The sequence below is a fragment of the Dioscorea cayenensis genome, unplaced genomic scaffold, assembly GCF_009730915.1.
Source record: "Dioscorea cayenensis subsp. rotundata cultivar TDr96_F1 unplaced genomic scaffold, TDr96_F1_v2_PseudoChromosome.rev07_lg8_w22 25.fasta BLBR01001441.1, whole genome shotgun sequence".
Lineage (NCBI taxonomy): Eukaryota > Viridiplantae > Streptophyta > Magnoliopsida > Dioscoreales > Dioscoreaceae > Dioscorea > Dioscorea cayenensis.
The window spans coordinates 2,970-22,287 of NW_024087832.1; the positions used below are offsets into that span (position 1 = coordinate 2,970).

A 19,318-nucleotide genomic window follows, 5' to 3' on the forward strand; every position below is an offset into this window, starting at 1 on the left:
CTTACTTCCACACATATGGTTTGCTACAACCGGTGTCCACTAAACCAAAATATCCCGACTATGAGAGTTCGACTATCTTGAATTGTCGTTAGCAAAAGTCTCGCTTCTTTTTATTTTTCAAGAAATTTGACTTTTTCTCCTTTTCATCTTTTGTCGATTAGGTAGCTTGGTATAACATTGAACGGTAATGACCAAATCGATGACATCTAAAAACACTCAATTTTAGATTTATCAAATTGTTGACACTCGTCCTCTTCCTTTACTTTGTAGATAACCATCATCGGTATTTACATTGCCAGCCGTAGCCTCTATCACGCTTCTTCCCTCTTCCTCTACTTCCACCGCGACCTACCTCGTAATATTGAGAAGTTGTTGGTTGTAGAGGCCTTCAAAAGCTGCTCCTCGCCAATAAAAATTACGGTTGATCTTACGTTCAGTGAACTAATAAAGAGCTTTGAAGTTCATCAATTGAGAGATGTCATCTATGTCCTTTGATTCTTGATTGAAGCGAACTATGTAGTCAAATTTTCATGTCAAAGATCGCAATATCTTTTTCAACAATAGTGACATCATCCATCTTCTCCCCATGAAACCCGCATATTATTGGCCAATCCCATGGTTCTCTGCAAAATAATTGAAATGATTCTCCATCCCTTCATCTACATGAGATTTTCAAAATCCCTCTCGAGGCTTGAAGTTGTGCGCTACGCTCTTGATGAGCCTTGATATTTTTCTTCATCGAATCCCATATATCCTTGGAGGTTTCTTTACAAAGAATCGTCTCAAAATAGATCGATCAATGGCTCGAAATAAATAATTCTTACGCCTTTGAGTCTTTCTGACTTTGATGCCTCGAGTTCCTTCCTCACACGTACAGCAGGTACTACTCCATCATCCGGTTTTGCCATCCGAATTCAACAATATTCCAATACTCCTTGGATTTTAAGAAATTTTCCATCAACATGCTCAACGATCGTAGTGACCATCAAAAGCGTGGAATAGATGGTTTGCGCAAAAGTTGTCTGCAGAACGTTGTGAATTTCTTCACCACAAAACTCTCCCTTTTGTTGAAAAACCCTCAGCTCTTGATACCATGATAACTTAAAAGAAGAGATGAAGAAAAACTGCACACTTTTATTCATAATCATTGAAGCCTTTATAAAAGGCAAAATTCTAGAAAGATAATCTCTACTAATTTGAGTTTTAATCAACACACAACTAACTTAAATATTTAAATCAAAGATATCCTAACCAAACTAAAATAAACATCATTATCTTAACAAAGCATTCCTTTCTTGGTGGTTGGGTGGGTAGGTCTTGAATGCCACCTTCTTCTTCTTCTCCTTCACTTTTTACTCGTGACTTACCCATGCCAAACCCCAATTTTTTTTACATAATACAAATCTCGTGTGTGTATATATATATAATTGATTTAATGATTTATTGGTCTATTAGCCAGTCTTGTATATAAAATATTTATATTTTTATCGAAAAAATAAACTTAAATTTTAGCTTACTTAAAATAAAAATAAAATATATTAAAATATTAATTTTATGTTTGTACACATTATTGATATAATCTGTTTGTATTTCATCTAAAAACAGAGTGAAAATTATTATTTTTAATATAAGATTAATGACCACCATAGTAATAATTGAGTGATTTAGATATTTAACTCTTACAAGAAGTCAAAAATTCAACTCTTTTCTAATGCATGATTGATGCGTAAATAGAATTTGTGTTAGTTTTATTTGTTCATATTATAAAAAGATTATAAGATTACTATAAAATTGATGTATGAAGCCATATAATATTATGTATATGTATTATAATTTTCATTTTGTATTTTTATAATAATGAATTAATGTGACTTTGGTTTTTGTTATATAAATAAAAAGATAAGGATGGGAGGAAATTCAATTATAAAATCTTAATCACTATATTTATCTTAATCATTCATTTAATGAAAGTTTCAGGTTGAAAGGATTGTTGGGATGATTTAGAATCTTTGAATCCACATGATAATTAAACATCATAGAAAAATTTGAACCGTCCGGTGATTTTGGACCGATACGTCCTGAATGAGACAGTTTTTTTATTGGAGACCGAGGGGCGAGGTGGGCTGAGGATATTTATTTTTTTAAGGAGAGTTCCGTTTTTATTTTGCCCCACCCAGTACCTCCACTAAAAAAATTATATATATATAACAGCTGAAACACTTTCTAGTCATCGGATCATCTTATATAATATTGTAAAATTTTAAATAATAAATAAAAATAAACTAAAAATAATAAAAATATTTATTTTTATTGGAAAACAAATGTAAAACGAGTGGGACAGGACGAGTGCAAAAATCCGTGGAACAGTTATAGTATTAAGAGTTTAAAAAAAAAGACAGAGTGGGTCGTGGGATATGGTATGTGCCTCGCCTCATCCTGTCCCATTGCCATCCCTACGAGTAATTGTGTTTTTTTTTATATTTTTGACATCTTATTTTTGTTTAAATAGTGAAAAAATAACCTTATTATTTTTATATAAACATATATTTATGTATATTTTAAAAAAGAAAAGCAAGGAATCAAAACTTTGAGTCATGGACTCATGCTTGGCCTACAAGATTTGAAAGATATAGTAATGCAATCCATGTTTGCTTTTGATAAAAGCATAAGCTTATCCTCCTTTAAAGTAGACCAAAATTTCCCTTATTTATATATATATATATTTTAAATTTTATAATTCCTGATCAATCCCTTGACCCCACCATTCTTTTCTCTATATAAATAAAGGAGTTTCGTAACAACATACAAGCAAACACAAAATTATATAAATATGTCATCATCACATGATTAAGCATTTAAAGCATTTGACTCTCATGCAATAGTTTAAAAATTTAACTTCATCTCAATATATAGTTAAAATATAAATTATATATATATATGTGATGACTTATCTACATTATTAAATATATGTATAAATTTATATATATGCATGTAAATTATTTATATGTCATAAAAAAATAATCAAGTATTCATTTTAATACATAAACTAGAAAAAACTACTTTAGTCTTTGAATTATAGAAAAATATTCATTAATATTATGTTGATTGTGTGATGATTTGTTCGCTTATTTTTTTAATTGCACATCCTAACTATATACTCCCTCCGTTCCTTTTTATCTATCACAAATTCATGTTTTTTTTATCTGATATTTTTTTAATATCAAGAAGCATTTATTATTTTTTTTCTAAAATTACTCGTAACACTCTATTCAATTTTTTTATTGGAATTAAATATGAAAGAAATGTGAATATAAAAATTAAGAATAATTTTGAAAAAATAACTAATTTTTTATAAAATTTTATGAAATAACTATTTTTTTTTGTATATATAATCACAACATAAAAAAAAGAACGGAGAGAATATATGCTTGTGGTATAATAAATAAATAAATAAAAATAGAAAGAAAGAAATGGATAAGATGTCTCATGGTTGGAGAATATCCAAGAAAAATAATTAACTCATTTCCAAAGCTAAAACTGCTCATCTATTTTCCAAAAACAAGTGGCGGTCTGCATGAATGAAACCAGTCCTTATCCTCTCACACATAAATATAAAAAATATAGATAATATTAATAATTTTCATATATAGAAAAAGGCAAAAAGGCAATGACTTTGTTTTAAAGGATAACTCCGAATCCAATATACTCAAAAGCCTCTCATGCTTATCTTCATCATCATCTTCTTCTTCTTCTTCTTCTTATATACCACTCATGCATTCATTCATGCCCCACCACCATCACTAACTTAATTCCTAGCTACTTCCCCTTTCTCTACTTCTTCTTTTATTTTTGGAGATCTTATATATGAGCAACTTCTTGTGTTTTTCTTAGTTTGTGTGCACTTTCAAAGAAGAATATAATAAAAAGCAAAAAAGTTTAAAGGTTCAAAGCGTATGGTTTGTTGGAGAAGAGAAAGAGGTTTCAACTTCAAGGATGGATGCTTCTTCTTTGATCCCACAAAACAACCTTGGGACCATGGTTGAGATGATGATAATGAGTCAAGAGCTTGATCATGATCATAATGATGATGATAATGTTTCTCTTGCTTCTTCTCTTTCTTCTTTCTCTGAAGATCATGATGATGCTTCCTCTTCTTCATCTTCATCATCATCTTCTTCTTCTTCAGAGCCTATGTTTCAGATGTCTTCTCTTATGGATCAACTTCCTATCAAGTAAGTGGACTTGCATGCACAATTGCTTTAATTAATTAATTGTTTGGAACTCAACTTACATGAAGACTTACAGGAGAGGGTTGTCAAAGCACTTCCAAGGGAAGTCACAGTCTTTCACTTCATTGGCAAACGTGAAGTGCTTGGAAGATCTTGTGAAGCCAGAGAGGAAAGAACACTACTTCTCATGCAAAAGAAAGAAGCTCAAGGGTTCAAAGAGTTATGGAAATGGTTTGGATAATTATCAGAAAGCTTTGTCTCCTAAAGAGTGTTCTAGAGTTATCACTAAGAAGAGCTTTTCATCAAAAGGTTCATTAGCTTCATCAATATTGACTAGTAATAATGCAAGAAGGCATGGATTTCCTGTGAACAAGCCTCCTGTTCATCCACAAAGAACTGCCTCTTTTGTTTGATTTAATTAAGTGCCTTGTAGTTATGTGTTGTATGAGAATTGTGCATGCTTTGCAATGCATGATCTTTAGATGATAATAAATGACATCATGTCATCAGTTTTATAATCTTATGTTCATACAAGTGGCCAAAAAAAAACTTCAATCTAATAACTGTTAGTTACTCTGATGGGTCAGACTGAAGAATGAGAATGTGAACACAAGCTGCAAGTAATTTCTTTCCCTTAAAAAAAAAGGTATGAAATAGGCGTTAGTTGTGTGAGGATGGTTCCATTGTTTATGTGTGTGTCTCTATTTGCTCCACCGAGACTTGTGCACGCTCCTAACGGTTTAGTTTAGTTTGAACTGTCTGTTACTTAAAAATATATATATATATATGAAATGAACATGAAACCTGCAGACAAAAATAAATACATTAATACCATTTACAACTAGAACTTATTCAGTGGCACTGCATCTGCCTGAAACTTTCTAATGTTTCACATGATTTGCAAGCCATAAGACTAGTGCAATACTTGTTTTGAGTTTTGGATTTCACAAACAATAAATATGCATGTTGTAAGATTCACAACATTGCAGAATTTTCACACTGGAATTTCATGTACTTTTATATGTTTGACATTATTTGAATGCCAAGAGACACTCTGGTGGTATATATATGGCGTCATATATGAGGAAATCTTGCTGAATATCAAGCTTAGCAAGCCTTCATTTCTTGTGTATATTTTACAAGTGTGCTGGAAATGGAAAAAAACAGCTCTGGTCATCAGGTTCCCAATCGCTTTGTACCACATTCTGAGCAAAATTTAGATGTCTCCCTCAGATAAGGGACGCCACATTCGTCGCAGAATTTCGCCGGGCTTGTTGGCTGCCATTGAAATGCAGTATTTATCAGATGATATAAAGGGACTAATTGCTGTAATGATCCTATAAAAGTAGACAATAAAATGAAACTTGATTACCAGTTGTTTTCACCACTTTCTTGTTGAAAGATACCCAATGGAAAAATATCAAAAATTTGCTTTCTTTTTTTTTAAAGGAAAGTCTTATTTCCCATTCTTGATTGATATGTAGATTATCCAACAAATCAAACTGAACAGTAGTAAACAAGTTTTTACTGAAAAAGGAATGTAAAGTGAACTGAAACAAGCCAGAGCCAGAGACTGTTGCTCAAAACAAAAAAGAAAAGAAACATGCCTAAAGTAAATTGTAGCTATTTGTTTGCTAATAGACTAGCCAAAAGAAAATCCAAACTTGTAACTAGTCCAAGTCTAGGTTGCAACAATATTATACATCAAAAACATGGCCACAATGTTTTGGGTTCTCTGTTAAACAAAAAAGAAGCTAGATAATTGACATACAACATGAGCTGCCGTCATTATTTGTGGTTTAGGTTTAGAAATTGTCTAAGAATTAAGATGATGCTTTAGGTGTTACGCTAATTTGGTAATTTTAAGTTGAGCCTCTCAACAGGTCTAGAAATCGATAGAAGTTCTACTTAAGATGTCTGATCTCTATAAAATAAGAGATGCATCTTCTTATAAAATCGCTCAATGAATTATTTTTAATTTTCTTAACTTAATGCTGCATTGAGATATGCTTGGCTATAAACCCTGAACATGATTGCCTAGTATATCCTGCATCAATTACTTTGCCTAAAAAAGGTGGGAAATTCATGAACATTAGACCATCTCTACCACCATTTTGATATTGGCCAGCTCAAGCATATCCTCGGCACAGGGATCCTTCATGAAAAAATAGAAACAGGGGACCCCAAGAGCTTTGACTTGACAATGAAAAGTACTCAACATGCTTGATTTTCTTTTTTAAAGTCTGGTTCTATTTAGATTTGATAGAGGCAGAGAAGTTCACTCAAATGTAGCAGTTGCAACAAAGGTGGGTAGGTTTTGAGAATGAGTTCTGAAAAATATTAAGCTAGATGAGATGAGTGTGCTGACAAAACCATCACAGGACAAATATTATTGCAAAAATTATAAAACACAATCAAGTATTAGAAAGGAAAATTAATGTTACCCAGGAAGCCAATAGGGCACCATCAATATTTTCAACTCTGAAATGATATGAGAAAGAGAATAATACAGCCAATTAAGAAAGCATAATAATGTAGAAACTCACAATATGATACTGAAAAAGAAATTACTCACTATCAAATGTAGGCGGCCCCCAATATGACCTCCAGGAAGAGATTGCAAGCAAGGCAAATGCCGAGGCAGAGGAGGTGGTGATTGCTGCTGGTGAGGAATATCTGCTAAATGTGAAGTATGTGTGCATTGATGAATATGGGAGAAGTGTGCTGTCTGCTGACTGTGCTGCAGAGACTGATGATGTCCTTGGTGGAGGGACTGAAATTGAGGTTGGTGTGGAAGTTGTTGCATATGATGTTTTGATGAAGGCTGCTGCTGCGTTTGTGGCTGATAAAGGAACCAAAGTTATGAAGTTAGTCTTATGCTCCACAAAACTGAAGTTAGTTTTATAATATATTAAATAGTTAGCTAATTGATGCATGAAATATCGAGATAAAGTAGCATGCATTTAAAGAATATCCAAAATTACAGGAAACCTGGCAACACAATAACAAAAAGGCAGAAAGTTGTTATTAAGAGTTAACCTCATTTAGAGGACGGAAGCCAGTGGCACTTGCCAAAGGAGGGGAACCATCACTCCCTGGAAAATGCCTGATTATAAAAATTAAAGAGCGAGATGATAACATCAGTTTTGCTCATTATTTAACAGTTAATTATGCAGAGATGAAATGATAAGGATTGAAGGAACTTACTGCCATCCCAGGAATATTTGAGGCAGATTGTGGTGTAACACGCCTGTATTTATGACGTGGAGAGTAAAACTTATAGTCTCTGGCTGAGATAGCCACCTCATGACGACCAGTCAGACGTTTGAACCTAGTATATATTACCAATTTAAATTCAATGTGGAATAATATCCATAAGAGATTTATGTGCCAAGATTTTTTTAAAAAAATTCTATAAAAAATTAAAAGTATCAAAATGATGTTGAACAGGACCTGACTTAAAATGGCATAGTGATTCCAAATTTTATGGCCCTCATGCCAACTCCATTTTTTTCAGATTCAATAACAGACTGCCAAACAAAATTTTGAATAAATTTTTTCCCTGATACGCAGACTTTAGATTCTTCTCATTGCTCATGCATTAACATAACTACTATGTAAAATTGTTATGCTAGAAATGAATGCTTGAGTGTTTTTAGGGAACAGTCACATTGGGCAGACAGGAAAAATCCCATGAAGAAGGTTCAGGGCTGAGAGCAATTATCTGTTCACCAGACACATTGCTTACCAATTTAGTTTGAACATAGACCGGAATGCATGTTATGGATGACAAGGCCAAATTTGATAGGTCAGCATTCAACATGTAAAAGAAAAATGAAAACAATTCATTCAAAAGAATTGAAGTGATTTGAGTTCATATATACAGACACACACATAAAAATGTAATATTATTTATTTGGCAGAAACTCAGCTGTTTAACTGTCAGGTATCCTATTTTAGTTATAGTTAAATACATCCACATTATTATGCACTGCCAATCAATAAAAGTTACAGTCTAACAAATGTAAAAGGACAAGAGTCAGAACATACCACTCCATGTCTTCAATTGTTATGGCACTTGGTTTCTCAACTATTGCCAAACCATTTACTACAACAAATCGCACACGTTTCTCTTCTTGAACAACCAGTTCTGGAAATCTTGTCCGTGTTTCAAGAGAAGTTGCTAATTCTCTTCTCTTGAAGCTACAAGGTCCTAAAGTGATAAGATAAGATAAGATTACAAAAAAGATGGTAACATTCAAAAATCTGATATCAACAATATAATGGCACACCTTTTCTAGGGAACTTCTTCGCCAGCTTCCTGTACAGCCCACCAGCTGCTTCAAGAGCAACCCCAATGGTCTTCTCACGAATCCCATCCAACGACGAAAGTCGCAGATTCACATCACTAACTAAATTCTCATACAAATTTGCCACATACATCAAGGGCAAGACAAACCTAGGATCACCTTCATACTGAACTTCCCCTTGCTTTCTTTTGTTAATTTTATCTGCCCCATGACCATAGTCAGGAGCCGAAGAGTCTGGTGCTTCAACCACATGCTGCTCAATGAAATGATCAACAAAAATCTGCAAGAACCTCACCCTTGCATTCTCAATGGGCAAAACATCTGCCCATACAAACAAATTAAATCATTCATTCCCCAATACATACAAAACACTAACTAAAGCAAATTGAACCCCATCAATCAATGACTTACCGTCGATATTTAGGATGCTGTAATTTGGGCTTGATGTCCTACCACTGTTCTCAAGTGGCGAGCGGCCTTCATCCACACCCACACTATGAAGAGGTATTGAATTCCTATATGATTCACCTAAGCAATTCTGGCCAACAAAAAAAATCGACACATTAACACCTGCCGTGAATAAAATCCAACACTAAAATAACGGTGCATATCCATAGATTCATCAATAATTAAACTTTTTTCTAAACTTTAACATCCCTTCCAAATGTAGCAACATCAACTTAAACCCACAACTCCCAGAAGTAAATGAGCTCATGAACAGAAAGATGAAGTGAAACTATCCAAAGCTGGAACCTTTATACTAATTTCCAAACAAAAAACAGTGAAATTTTCAAACATAAATCAAAAGCAAAGAAAACATTACCACCGAGTTGGACTCATCCTCATCATCCAAGCTATCCTCAGTAACAGCATCCCGATCAACATCACTAATTCCATCAATCTCACCAGGGCGACCATCTACAGTATTAAGATCATGCAAAGATCCAGTAATGAAAGAATTGGCAGCCCGGAGATTGTAATGCTGAACAGGAACCCTAGTCCCCATCCCTGACCCCAAACAACTCCTCCCAAAACCCTAGAACCCCGAATCTCTCTCGACCGATCCCGGAGATCCGAAGGGGAGAAAACCCTAGCGCCATTTCCAACCAGTTTGAATATCAGAGAGGAGAGAAGGTTAGGGTTTCGATCTTCAATTTTCTTTTTCTTTTTTTTTTCTTTTTTCTTTTTGGGGAAATAAAAAGAATTTTTATTTAAAAAAAGGAAAGGAAAAAAAAACCGAACCTGGAGCCGGAGCTGGAGATTTGGCGGCAGAGTGCGGAGCCTGCGTCCAAGCCTGTCTCCGGCTTCACCTATTCTCTGCCGCTGTGAATTTACCTAAATACCCTTTCGTTTTACCACTTGGCCGTGCATATATATATATATATATTATAGGGAATACGAACGTCCGCAGTTATAGTGCCTAAGCGCTAGACTATCCATTCGTACCCGAAGGTCTACACAAAAATTGAGAGAGGTTAGACAAATATACGAAACTTTATAGCTAAGCTTTAGATAATATATAGAGTCCGCTCTAAAAATGGGCCAGGTTTGATTTTTATTGTTAAAAGTCCGGTCTAGCCTGACCCGGTCATAATTATATAATATATTTATTAATTAATTTTGTATATACTTATATATATAATTCAGATTTTAATAAAATTAAATATTCATATATAGTATGTGTACATTTTGTGCTACTATTTTGGATTGATTAAGTGTGAATAGATGATTTATTTGGCTTCATTATTGATTATTGTTGATTGTCAATAGTTATAATGGTTTGAATTTTAGATGTAATTTTAATTTTAGATGTTGTGACTGAATAAAGATGCACATTTGGTATTTTTATTTTAATGTGTTTTGTAGAATAATATTTAGTAGTGTTCACGGATTAATATTATTGTTAATCTTTTTATAACTTACTTATTATTTGATTAGAAAACTTATTTGGGCGGGTTTGGATGGATTTTGGTTAAAAGTCATAAAATTTGGACAAGTTCTAGCAAAAATTAAGACCCATATTATTTGATCGGACTGGGTTTGGGTAAGCTTGAATTTTATTAATAATAAACTCGGCCCCACCTGAATCCAGCCCATGAACAAATCTAATAAAGAGAGCTTATAAATACTAGTAAAATTAAGATTATATGGTTTAGATTTGACTGAATTATTATTATAGTGACTATTTATAATTTGGGGAAGATGAGCGGGGCGAACCCACTAGAGACCCCAGGGACATGCACAAGCCTTGGTGGACCAAGTAAGGACGGGGCCGCGCTCATGTTGACGCTGGAATCACTCGTACACAACTACTATTTACAACTCCCAGAAATATGCCCTCAGTCGAGAATCGAACTCTCACCATTCGTGAGAGCTCTATCGGTGATCAGTATACCAATAGACCCACAAGTCGTTAACAACTATTTATAATTTATATCAAAATATTATGTATCTCACTTTAAATACTTAACGAAGATGTGCGCAAGAGTTAGCAATTTTAACAAATATATATATATATATATCTTTATTTTGTATGGGTTTTTATGTCCGATTTCAAAAACCCCGGGAAATGAATACCTTTTGAGTACATATGAAAATTAAAATTTTTAGTAAAAATATATAAAAAATTTATTAGGAACATTATAAAGTATTATTATTATTATTATTATTATTATTTTCTCATCTGTTTATCTTCAGGGTCTTGCCAACACCAGTGTGAAGCTCTGAAACCTCTCTAATGGCGCTCCTCATCCCTTCACCTATCAAGCTCATCGCCGCCACCCTCGCCACCAACCCCCGCCATCGCTTTCCACCAAACCCTAACCTCATCTCTCAACCTCCAAAACCCTTCCTTTCCTCCTTCCCATCCTTCTCCTCCTGCATCCCCATCAAACCCCTCTTTAACTCCTCTATCTCCTCCAAATTCACCGAAGTCTCCGACATCACCGACTTCGCCGCAGTCTCCGATGACCTCGACGACGACGAAGCCCTCGCCAGCTCGCCGTGGGAGGGTGCTATCGTGTACCGCCGGGACGCATCGGTGACCCATCTCGAGTTCGCCACAACCCTAGAAAGGCTCGGCCTCACCAAGCTCTCCACTGCCCTTTCAAGGTCCCGCGCCTCAACAATGGGCATCCGGCTCCCTTCCCGGAAACCCGGTGGCTCGTCCGCCGCCGCCGCCGGCGATGACGGAACTCCGGTTCTCATCTCGATCGATGTCACGAGGAGGAAGCGCAAGCTGAAGCTCGATGGGATCGTTCGCACTGTCATCACTCTCGGATGCAACAGGTATGCTGGTAATTCATTCCATTTTGTATAAAGATCTCAATTTGCATCAATAATTCATAGAATTACTGTGAAATTTAACTGCTTTGATTGTAAATCAAAATTGAACCTTTTTTTTTCCTTGAATTGGTTCAAAGGAATGTGAAGTTTTCCAGTTTGGATGGTCTCCATTCCTCCTCTTTAAAGTTGCTGTCTGCTGCTCTACTTGAATGTTCATAAATTTTGGATTTAATTTGATACATAACTAATTTTTGAAGAGATTTGGAATGGTGAATGTTCAGCTGAAGATCTCATGGCAATTGCACCATGTTTAGACTTTGGTTATTGAATATACGGCTTTATTTGTTTGGTATAGAACCAGTGCTTAGGTTGTGGCTAGTGCGGAGGTTGGAGCTCTGCTCTTCTGCTCCTCCTCTCTTCCTGCGTGAGCAAAGCCGCCCTCTTTGAGGCCGCAGGAGGAATGCAAGAGTTAGAGCAAAGTTTTAAGAACTAAAAATGGCTTTTGTTCTAAGATTTATGGTCTCGAAGTATTCGTGGTTGTAGTTCGGTAACACTCTTAACAGTGTTAGTAGTGTTCCTCTTTTGCGGTGTGTCAAAGTGCAATAGTACTAACTCAGCATAGCGAATGCATTTTGCTTCGATGTCTGCGTCTTGCACAAAGGATTGTTGTATATGTTGCATCTGTAGAACATGTCGGATTCATGTTTAATTAACTTATCTAAGAATCCGACGACAATGTCTCTTAATGGTGCCATATTTTTGTAGGTAAACAACTGAAGCAGTTGCTAGAGTTTGCATCTATATTTGTTGATGGACAGAAATGAATTATGTTAATCCCTGTCATGCATGTCTACTTGCTTCAGTTTAAAAATATTATGGCACTTCTCTTTCATTCTTTCTCAGGTGTGCTGATCCGGCTGCGGAGACTGTGTTTAAGAATTTCACTCTTTTGCTAACTGAAGATCCAGTCGAGGAATCTGAAGAAATTAACTTAGGTGTCATATATGGAGAAGACAAAGGCAAACCCTCGACAGGAAGTGGCAATGAAGAGGGAGAAGACGATGAGAAACAAATAGACATAGATGACAGGCTTCACTTTCCATCTGAAGAAAAGGAAATCGATATTTCAAAACACATCAGGGACATTGTGCATGTTGAGATAACAATAACTGCAATATGTGATGCAAGCTGCAAGGGATTATGCCTACAATGCGGAGTAAATCTAAACAGAAAGGCTTGTACTTGCAGCAAGAAGAATGCAGAAGAGAAACAGTATGGACCACTTAAGGACCTCGGAAAGCAAATGCAAAGGAGATGATCTATATATTGGCGCATCAAATTAGGTTTGTCGACCAATTTCATCAGAATCATCGATATAGTTCTGATGTGAAGGTATCAAAGAGTAAGAAGAGCAGAGATAAAGGATGCGTCATCTATTCATGTATGTTGCCCTTCACCGGAGTTCATTGTTCATATTCGTTTGTTACTGCAGTTATTATTGTTCTTCTTTTGGGTTTGTTGTTCCTATTTTGTTTGACGGTATGCTGAAACAGTGAATCACTAATTGTAACACAAGGGTGTTCAATATATTCATTTGCAGGATCTTGGCATCTTGCCTGATCATTTTGCAGAAACAACAGCAAAAGAGAAATTGTTAGGTTGATGGAATGGTGATACTAATTACTGAATGAAACAAGCTAGTTCTATCATTGAAAACATCTAAACTTTGAAAATGAACCAATTAGTCATTGTTTATAACTTGTAAACGAAACAGAACATCTAACATTCTCTCTTGTAAAAAAGAAAAAAGAAAAAAGAAACTGAAGAATAAAAGCCATGGAAGTATGCTCAATGAAAGTGAATAATAGATGACATACACTAGTAAAAATCCATATTTGCTTATATACCCTGATAAAACCCTTCCATTTGCCCATATACCTAAGGTCAAAATTCAACTTAAAAATCCTCTAAAAACATATTTACCCTTCACCTGTATCTAGGGTAATTTGTTCTTTTACCAAAAAAAATAAAAATTATAGTCGCTACTAGTTCGAGCACCAAACAGTAGATAAGCAAATATGGTTTTCATTACCCATTTTTGCAGAGGTACACAAGCCACAACCCTTCACAGGTAAAGAAACAAACATAAATAACAGTAGGACTTTCCTCAAAGAAAAATAGAAAATAGAATATTTCTCATTTTGTGTGATCAAAATTAGCATCACAAGTAAAGAATAGCAAACATTAAAGAAAATAGCATGTTGAAATAGATGACAGTACAGAACTTCACTGAAACACTTGGATAAAAATACTTGCACATACCAAGTGATAGTTGCTTTGGTAAAATACAATTAGATGCACCAATCCCAGCAGGAAAACGAGGAGGGAACCCGGCCGGTTTTTCTGATATACTCTACTTGTCGAGCTATTTTTGCAGCTTGCTGATTTCTTTTGGCTATCGCTGCTTGAAGCTTTGTTTCGGCTTTTTGCCTAATAAATGCTTGCTTTTTCATAAAACTTTCATGCGCATCAGCTTTCATTCTTTCTACAGTTGCCTATTACACACCAGCATGATTAACCAGTGATTAGAAACAGTAGTTGATTACCTTTTAGGATATATGGAGCAGTGTCAGTAAGGAGCCAAACTAGAAATCGACCTTTTCACCTCTAAACCTTGCAAGGTTTTGATTTCAGATTAGACTTTAGTATCGTCAAGACTGTTTATATCATTAACCTAGCAAGTTATTCAGTTCAGTTTTTCAATTTATCCAGCTAGAAACTAAAGCTCAAGACACTATGAATTGTTGAGTAGCATCTTTCTGGTTATGCATGAGTGTATGCGTTTTACTTTTGACAGCCGAGGTAATTATAAAAATTAAAGAGTTCAAATCATTTGAAGCAGCAATTGGGAATGAGATTCATGTAAGCAAATGTATGTAATAGTTTTACCTCAATTTTCTTCATTTCAGTGTCTATCAGTGCTTTCTGATGATCCTCCCATGCTTGAATTCTGATCCCTTCCCTTTTAAATCTGGAAAGTTTAAGATAATCTCAATATGAATATTCAGGAAACTTAATCCACATATACTGAAGAAAAAAAAAAATTGTGATGCAAAACCTGGCCAGGTACTTTGCTTTCTCAGCTTCCTCCCAGGCAGTGGCACGAATTTCAGCAACACTTTGCTGTGGTTGTTCATCAATAACATTCCTCTTAAATGAAGTAGATCGATCCTTTTCCTCTTGTTCCCCGTCTGCCCAAGCTGCTATGTTCTTCTTCCCCAACTGTGTTCCGAGAACCTTGATCTCTTCTCGAATTTTCATTTGCACATCTTTCTTAGACGATTCCTTTCTGTCAGTCTCTTCAGTCGATACACTTCTCAGAGGTGATGATGGCCAGGAAGAATTAGGACTACGAGCAGGTGTTGTCGATCTTATAGGAGTTCCAGTCCTTGAAGGTTCTTGGCTAGCAATAGGAGTCATCTCTGTTCCCATATCTCTCATACATACAGATCTAGCTGTTGATACAGGGTTAATCAGTGACATCGCAGCATCACTTTGTATCAAAATCGATGAATCATGGCGACTGCAAACAGCTGCACAAAAAATCACAAATGAAGAACCACCAAATTCAATGTTTTCTCCAACAATAATTTTAGAAATTTTCTATGCCAAAATTTTCAACAAAACAAATGGATTAACCACATTGCATCATCAATCAAAACAAACAGCATCAGAACAGCAATTCAAACATGCCCAAAACTACAGCATTGAATTGAAAACCTGGAAATTTGGGAGCATTCCTTACTTGCAAAGTCATTGACAGAGTTATCAGCATTCTTCTTCCCTTGCCCCAAATCAACCCTCTTAGTTTCCCCTTCCTCCATGACCTCCAAAACCACCTTCGCCGGCGGTGGCGGCGGTCTGTTTCCCAACTTCTTCCCCATCACCGTCACCCCAACCCTACCATTCTTGTTCGGACCCGGACTATTGATCCACTTCTGCGCGTCGTCCCACTTCGAAGGAGCCGGCTTCAAGAACGGCGAAGCAAGCGGAGGCCTCAGAACGCCACCACCACGCCCGGCCTTCTGGAACTCAAACCCTTGCATTCCGATCTCCGAATCCAAAGACTCCTCATCCTGAGATCTCACTCTGGAGCTCGACGACGTGTGACTACTCACCATATCCAAATCCCTACAATCATCCGACGTGCTTCCCCCTGCCCCAAAAACCCAAACTTTAACCCTAATTCCATCAAAATCTTCACCATAAAAAAAACACAAAACTTCGATTTTCTTACTCCTGCTTTCGATCTCAGAGCCAGAGTTGGATCTGAAGTAGAACCTAGACTCGATCTCATCCTCTTCTTTCTTCCTCTTCTCAGCTCCACCCAAGAGCATCGCTCTCAGCTTCGCCGGCGATAACCCACCGCCCTGTAAACCCAAATCCAAAGCCAAATCATATCCAATCAAAGAACAAATCATCATGAATTGGAAAAACGAAAGAAAAATGAGATTCCTCACCTGAGGAGAGGGCTTGTGAATCCTCTCGTACTCCATTGAAACAGAGCTTGAACTCTGTGAACTCGTTGAAGAAGAAGAAGAAGAAGAAGAAGAGAAGAAGAGCTTTGTGTTTTTTTAACGGGTTAACGGGTTGAAATAGAGATAGAAAGAGGGCATGACATTGGAGAATATTACGGTTATGCCACTCTTTACCGTTAAGTTCGGTATTGTAAATCGCCTTTTGCATGGGGCCTTGAGATTTTGCCTTTTTGTGTTTTTTCACGTTTTTTCATTTTTTTTTTTTGGTGATTTTTTTTTTCCTAAGTTTTTACACCCTTGAAAAGTAATTTTTTTTATTGGTGCCTTGTAAAAATTTTCATAAATAATCTTCAAATATTATCCTTGTTGTTGTTGTCGTCGTCTTTGTATATTTATCCTCCCATAAAATTTAATGATAGTTTGTAAAAATAATGATGCATTTATATGAAAATAAGTTTTTGATGTATGTCTTTACATGTGAGAATCTAGATTGTGCAAATAATATATATAGTAGAAAATTCTCCACTCGAGCATCCTGACCAACAGTGAACAATCTTTCTATCAAAGGATTCTAACTCTTGCTATCATATGGTGGTTTGTTCTCTCTTAGTGCCAGAGTATTTTATCTCTGCTAGAGTATTTAATCTATGGTGATAACTCCGGACTTTTTTTATTTGTTTGTTGTTGTTACTTTTTATTGTTTTCCATCTTTTCTTTATTTTAGTTTTGTTTGCCATTCGGTTTATTATATTCGTCTATTTTGCACCTCCCACGTTTTAATAAATCAATCCATTTTCTCGTAACATATATATTATGTTATATTTATTTTTCAATGAAAAAAAATTATGAAATTTTTTTTTTATCTTCTGTTGAACTCTATTATTCTTTCGGCTGATTACAAACAATAAATTTATATATATAGTGTTCGAAGAAATATTTTTTACTAACAAGAGTTAGTCGATCCAAGTGGTATAAATTTAATTTATTTGGACCCATGATTTTGAATTCAAATATATATATATATATATATATATATATATATATATATATATATATATATATATATATATATAAAGATACTTATTGAAAAAAATTTATTTTTTATAGGACTTTCACCGTCTCATCGGCAATGGTACCGGAAAAGTACGGAGTTCATTGCTGCAGGGAATTGAGAAAAATGCATTTGAGTTGGAAGGGAGGAAGAAGGCGTTGTTCAAATTTTGTTTAAAAGTTAAGAGGACATGCTCCGGGTCAAGTGCACAAAGCAAGGCTTTAATTAATAAGCTTAAAAAGCTCCAAAAAGAAACAATTACTTAAAGACATGGTCCCCCATATTATTCAAATTTAAATCATAAACAAATTTTCATATGTTTTCACTCCCATATATATAATATAGATAATACATTCTCCACCTATCGTTCACATTAGAAAATAAAAAGTAAAAAAAGAGAAATTGCAAAAGAGAAATAAATAAATAAATAAATGAGAAAAGAGAATGGGTAACAATTCCAAAAAAACAGTTACAAAAGATTATACTTTGATTGAAATGGATTGGTAAACCTATGGGATTCATTGTGTTAAAATTATGATTATGTTTGGACAGATGAGATGAAAGCATTGTGCATCTCACTTTTACATTGTTCATAACACTGTTTATAAACATTGTTGATTGTGTTATTAAATGATTACTAAAGTCATTGTTTATAAGTGGATGATCGGAAGACAATGGATTTGAATCCAACCATTGATAAAGAGATGTCATTTACGAACATATATATATATATATATATACACACAAAAATTTAAAAACTCAACTCAGTCCAAACAAAATTCACAAGGAAATTTTTTATTTTTTTTTTAATTTTAGATTTTCACAAAAAAATATATATATATATATATATATATATATATATATATATACACATGGAATTTGGGAGAATATTTCAGTTTATTTTGTTTTTATTAGTTAATTGATTCTAAAAAGTAGAGGTTGTACATTAGAACACAACTTTTCTTTAGTTCATGCTAGCCTTTTTGTTTACATTATATCATGTTTTTTGAAAACATATTCATGAAAAGAGATGAAAGGAAATTTTGACTTCTTAAATAATGCATGTTTAATGTGGGAATCTTTAATGCCTTTTTGAAGCTCATAACAAACCTATTACTTAGAGGCAAAAAGATAAAATTATGTAAACAAAAATGAATGATTCATTAAAATTTGAAATTATTTATTAGTCTCTTGATTTCTCCTATTTTTTAATTATCAAATAGTCCTTTTTTTAACTATTGGCTATGGAGGCATCAAAAGGACAAGTACGTATAATTGTGCAACATTAACTTAACGGCTCCCTAAAAATTTACCATGTGGAGTGCATTAACATATGGAGCAATTAAGGTTTGTTACATATCCCTTCTACTTTACAACCATAAAGAGCGGAGCACCCTCCTAGTTTATAACTCTGAAAGGGTGAAAAATATGACTCTTTCCACATAAGGCATAATGAACAATGGATAAATAGTACCAATATAGTTTAATATACAACATTGCATCATTCTTTCACTATTCAAGGTGACTTTTCCCTGGGTTGTCTTGTGGTTGTTGCATAGTCCTTTCTCTAAAACCATTTTTGAATTGAAAATTAAAAATTAAATTTTAAAAAATGATTGTTGATATATCCGGAGAAATCCATGGATTATGTATGGAAGTCGAAATTATCCAAGAGGAGTTACTCTTCATTAAAAATTCTTTTTTCTCCTCCTTTATTGTAACTAAAAGCCCTTTGAGTGTTTTAAGTACAATGTTTTGTGTAACTTTTTAACATCAAATAAAAAGATGATGATGATGATTATGTTATGCACCAAAGAAAAGAAGCAACAAAGGGACATGACCATTAAGAGTTCAACATGTTTATTAATCACTCTGAACTTTGAAAAACTTTTGTAGAAATGAGCA

General features: G+C 34.6%; 4 protein-coding genes across 5 annotated transcripts; 2 read left to right on the plus strand and 2 right to left on the minus strand.

The window, feature by feature from the left end:
* Positions 1 to 3,702: 3,702 nt before the first annotated feature.
* Positions 3,703 to 4,747, plus strand: LOC120256433. Its single transcript, XM_039264117.1, has 2 exons — positions 3,703 to 4,232; positions 4,306 to 4,747. The coding sequence occupies exons 1-2, from the start codon at positions 3,994 to 3,996 to the stop codon at positions 4,640 to 4,642; spliced, it is 576 nt and encodes a 191-aa protein (XP_039120051.1). The 5' UTR covers positions 3,703 to 3,993; the 3' UTR covers positions 4,643 to 4,747.
* Positions 4,748 to 5,077: 330 nt separating this feature from the next.
* LOC120256434 (uncharacterized protein At2g02148) lies at positions 5,078 to 9,711 on the minus strand. Its single transcript, XM_039264118.1, has 8 exons — positions 9,363 to 9,711; positions 8,951 to 9,077; positions 8,522 to 8,860; positions 8,280 to 8,442; positions 7,433 to 7,560; positions 7,269 to 7,330; positions 6,805 to 7,071; positions 5,078 to 5,507 (listed from the first exon to the last, which is right to left on the minus strand). The coding sequence occupies exons 1-8, from the start codon at positions 9,543 to 9,545 to the stop codon at positions 5,406 to 5,408; spliced, it is 1,371 nt and encodes a 456-aa protein (XP_039120052.1). The 5' UTR covers positions 9,546 to 9,711; the 3' UTR covers positions 5,078 to 5,405.
* A 1,525-nt stretch (positions 9,712 to 11,236) lies between these two features.
* LOC120256432 (large ribosomal RNA subunit accumulation protein YCED homolog 1, chloroplastic) lies at positions 11,237 to 13,458 on the plus strand. The gene is made up of 2 exons (XM_039264115.1): positions 11,237 to 11,827; positions 12,728 to 13,458. The coding sequence occupies exons 1-2, from the start codon at positions 11,277 to 11,279 to the stop codon at positions 13,140 to 13,142; spliced, it is 966 nt and encodes a 321-aa protein (XP_039120049.1). The 5' UTR covers positions 11,237 to 11,276; the 3' UTR covers positions 13,143 to 13,458.
* Positions 13,459 to 13,858: 400 nt separating this feature from the next.
* Positions 13,859 to 16,441, minus strand: LOC120256431. Of its 2 annotated transcripts, XM_039264113.1 has the most exons (7): positions 16,345 to 16,441; positions 16,122 to 16,254; positions 15,630 to 16,040; positions 14,943 to 15,417; positions 14,774 to 14,855; positions 14,147 to 14,379; positions 13,859 to 13,947 (listed from the first exon to the last, which is right to left on the minus strand). In XM_039264113.1, exons 1-6 carry the CDS (start codon positions 16,378 to 16,380, stop codon positions 14,176 to 14,178), a joined length of 1,341 nt encoding a protein of 446 aa, XP_039120047.1. In that variant the 5' UTR covers positions 16,381 to 16,441; the 3' UTR covers positions 13,859 to 13,947; positions 14,147 to 14,175. The 2 variants fall into 2 exon arrangements, with proteins under 2 accessions (XP_039120047.1, XP_039120048.1); XM_039264114.1 differs by lacking the exon at positions 13,859 to 13,947 and having other exon boundaries at positions 13,997 to 14,379.
* Between the last annotated feature and the right edge of the window lie 2,877 nt (positions 16,442 to 19,318).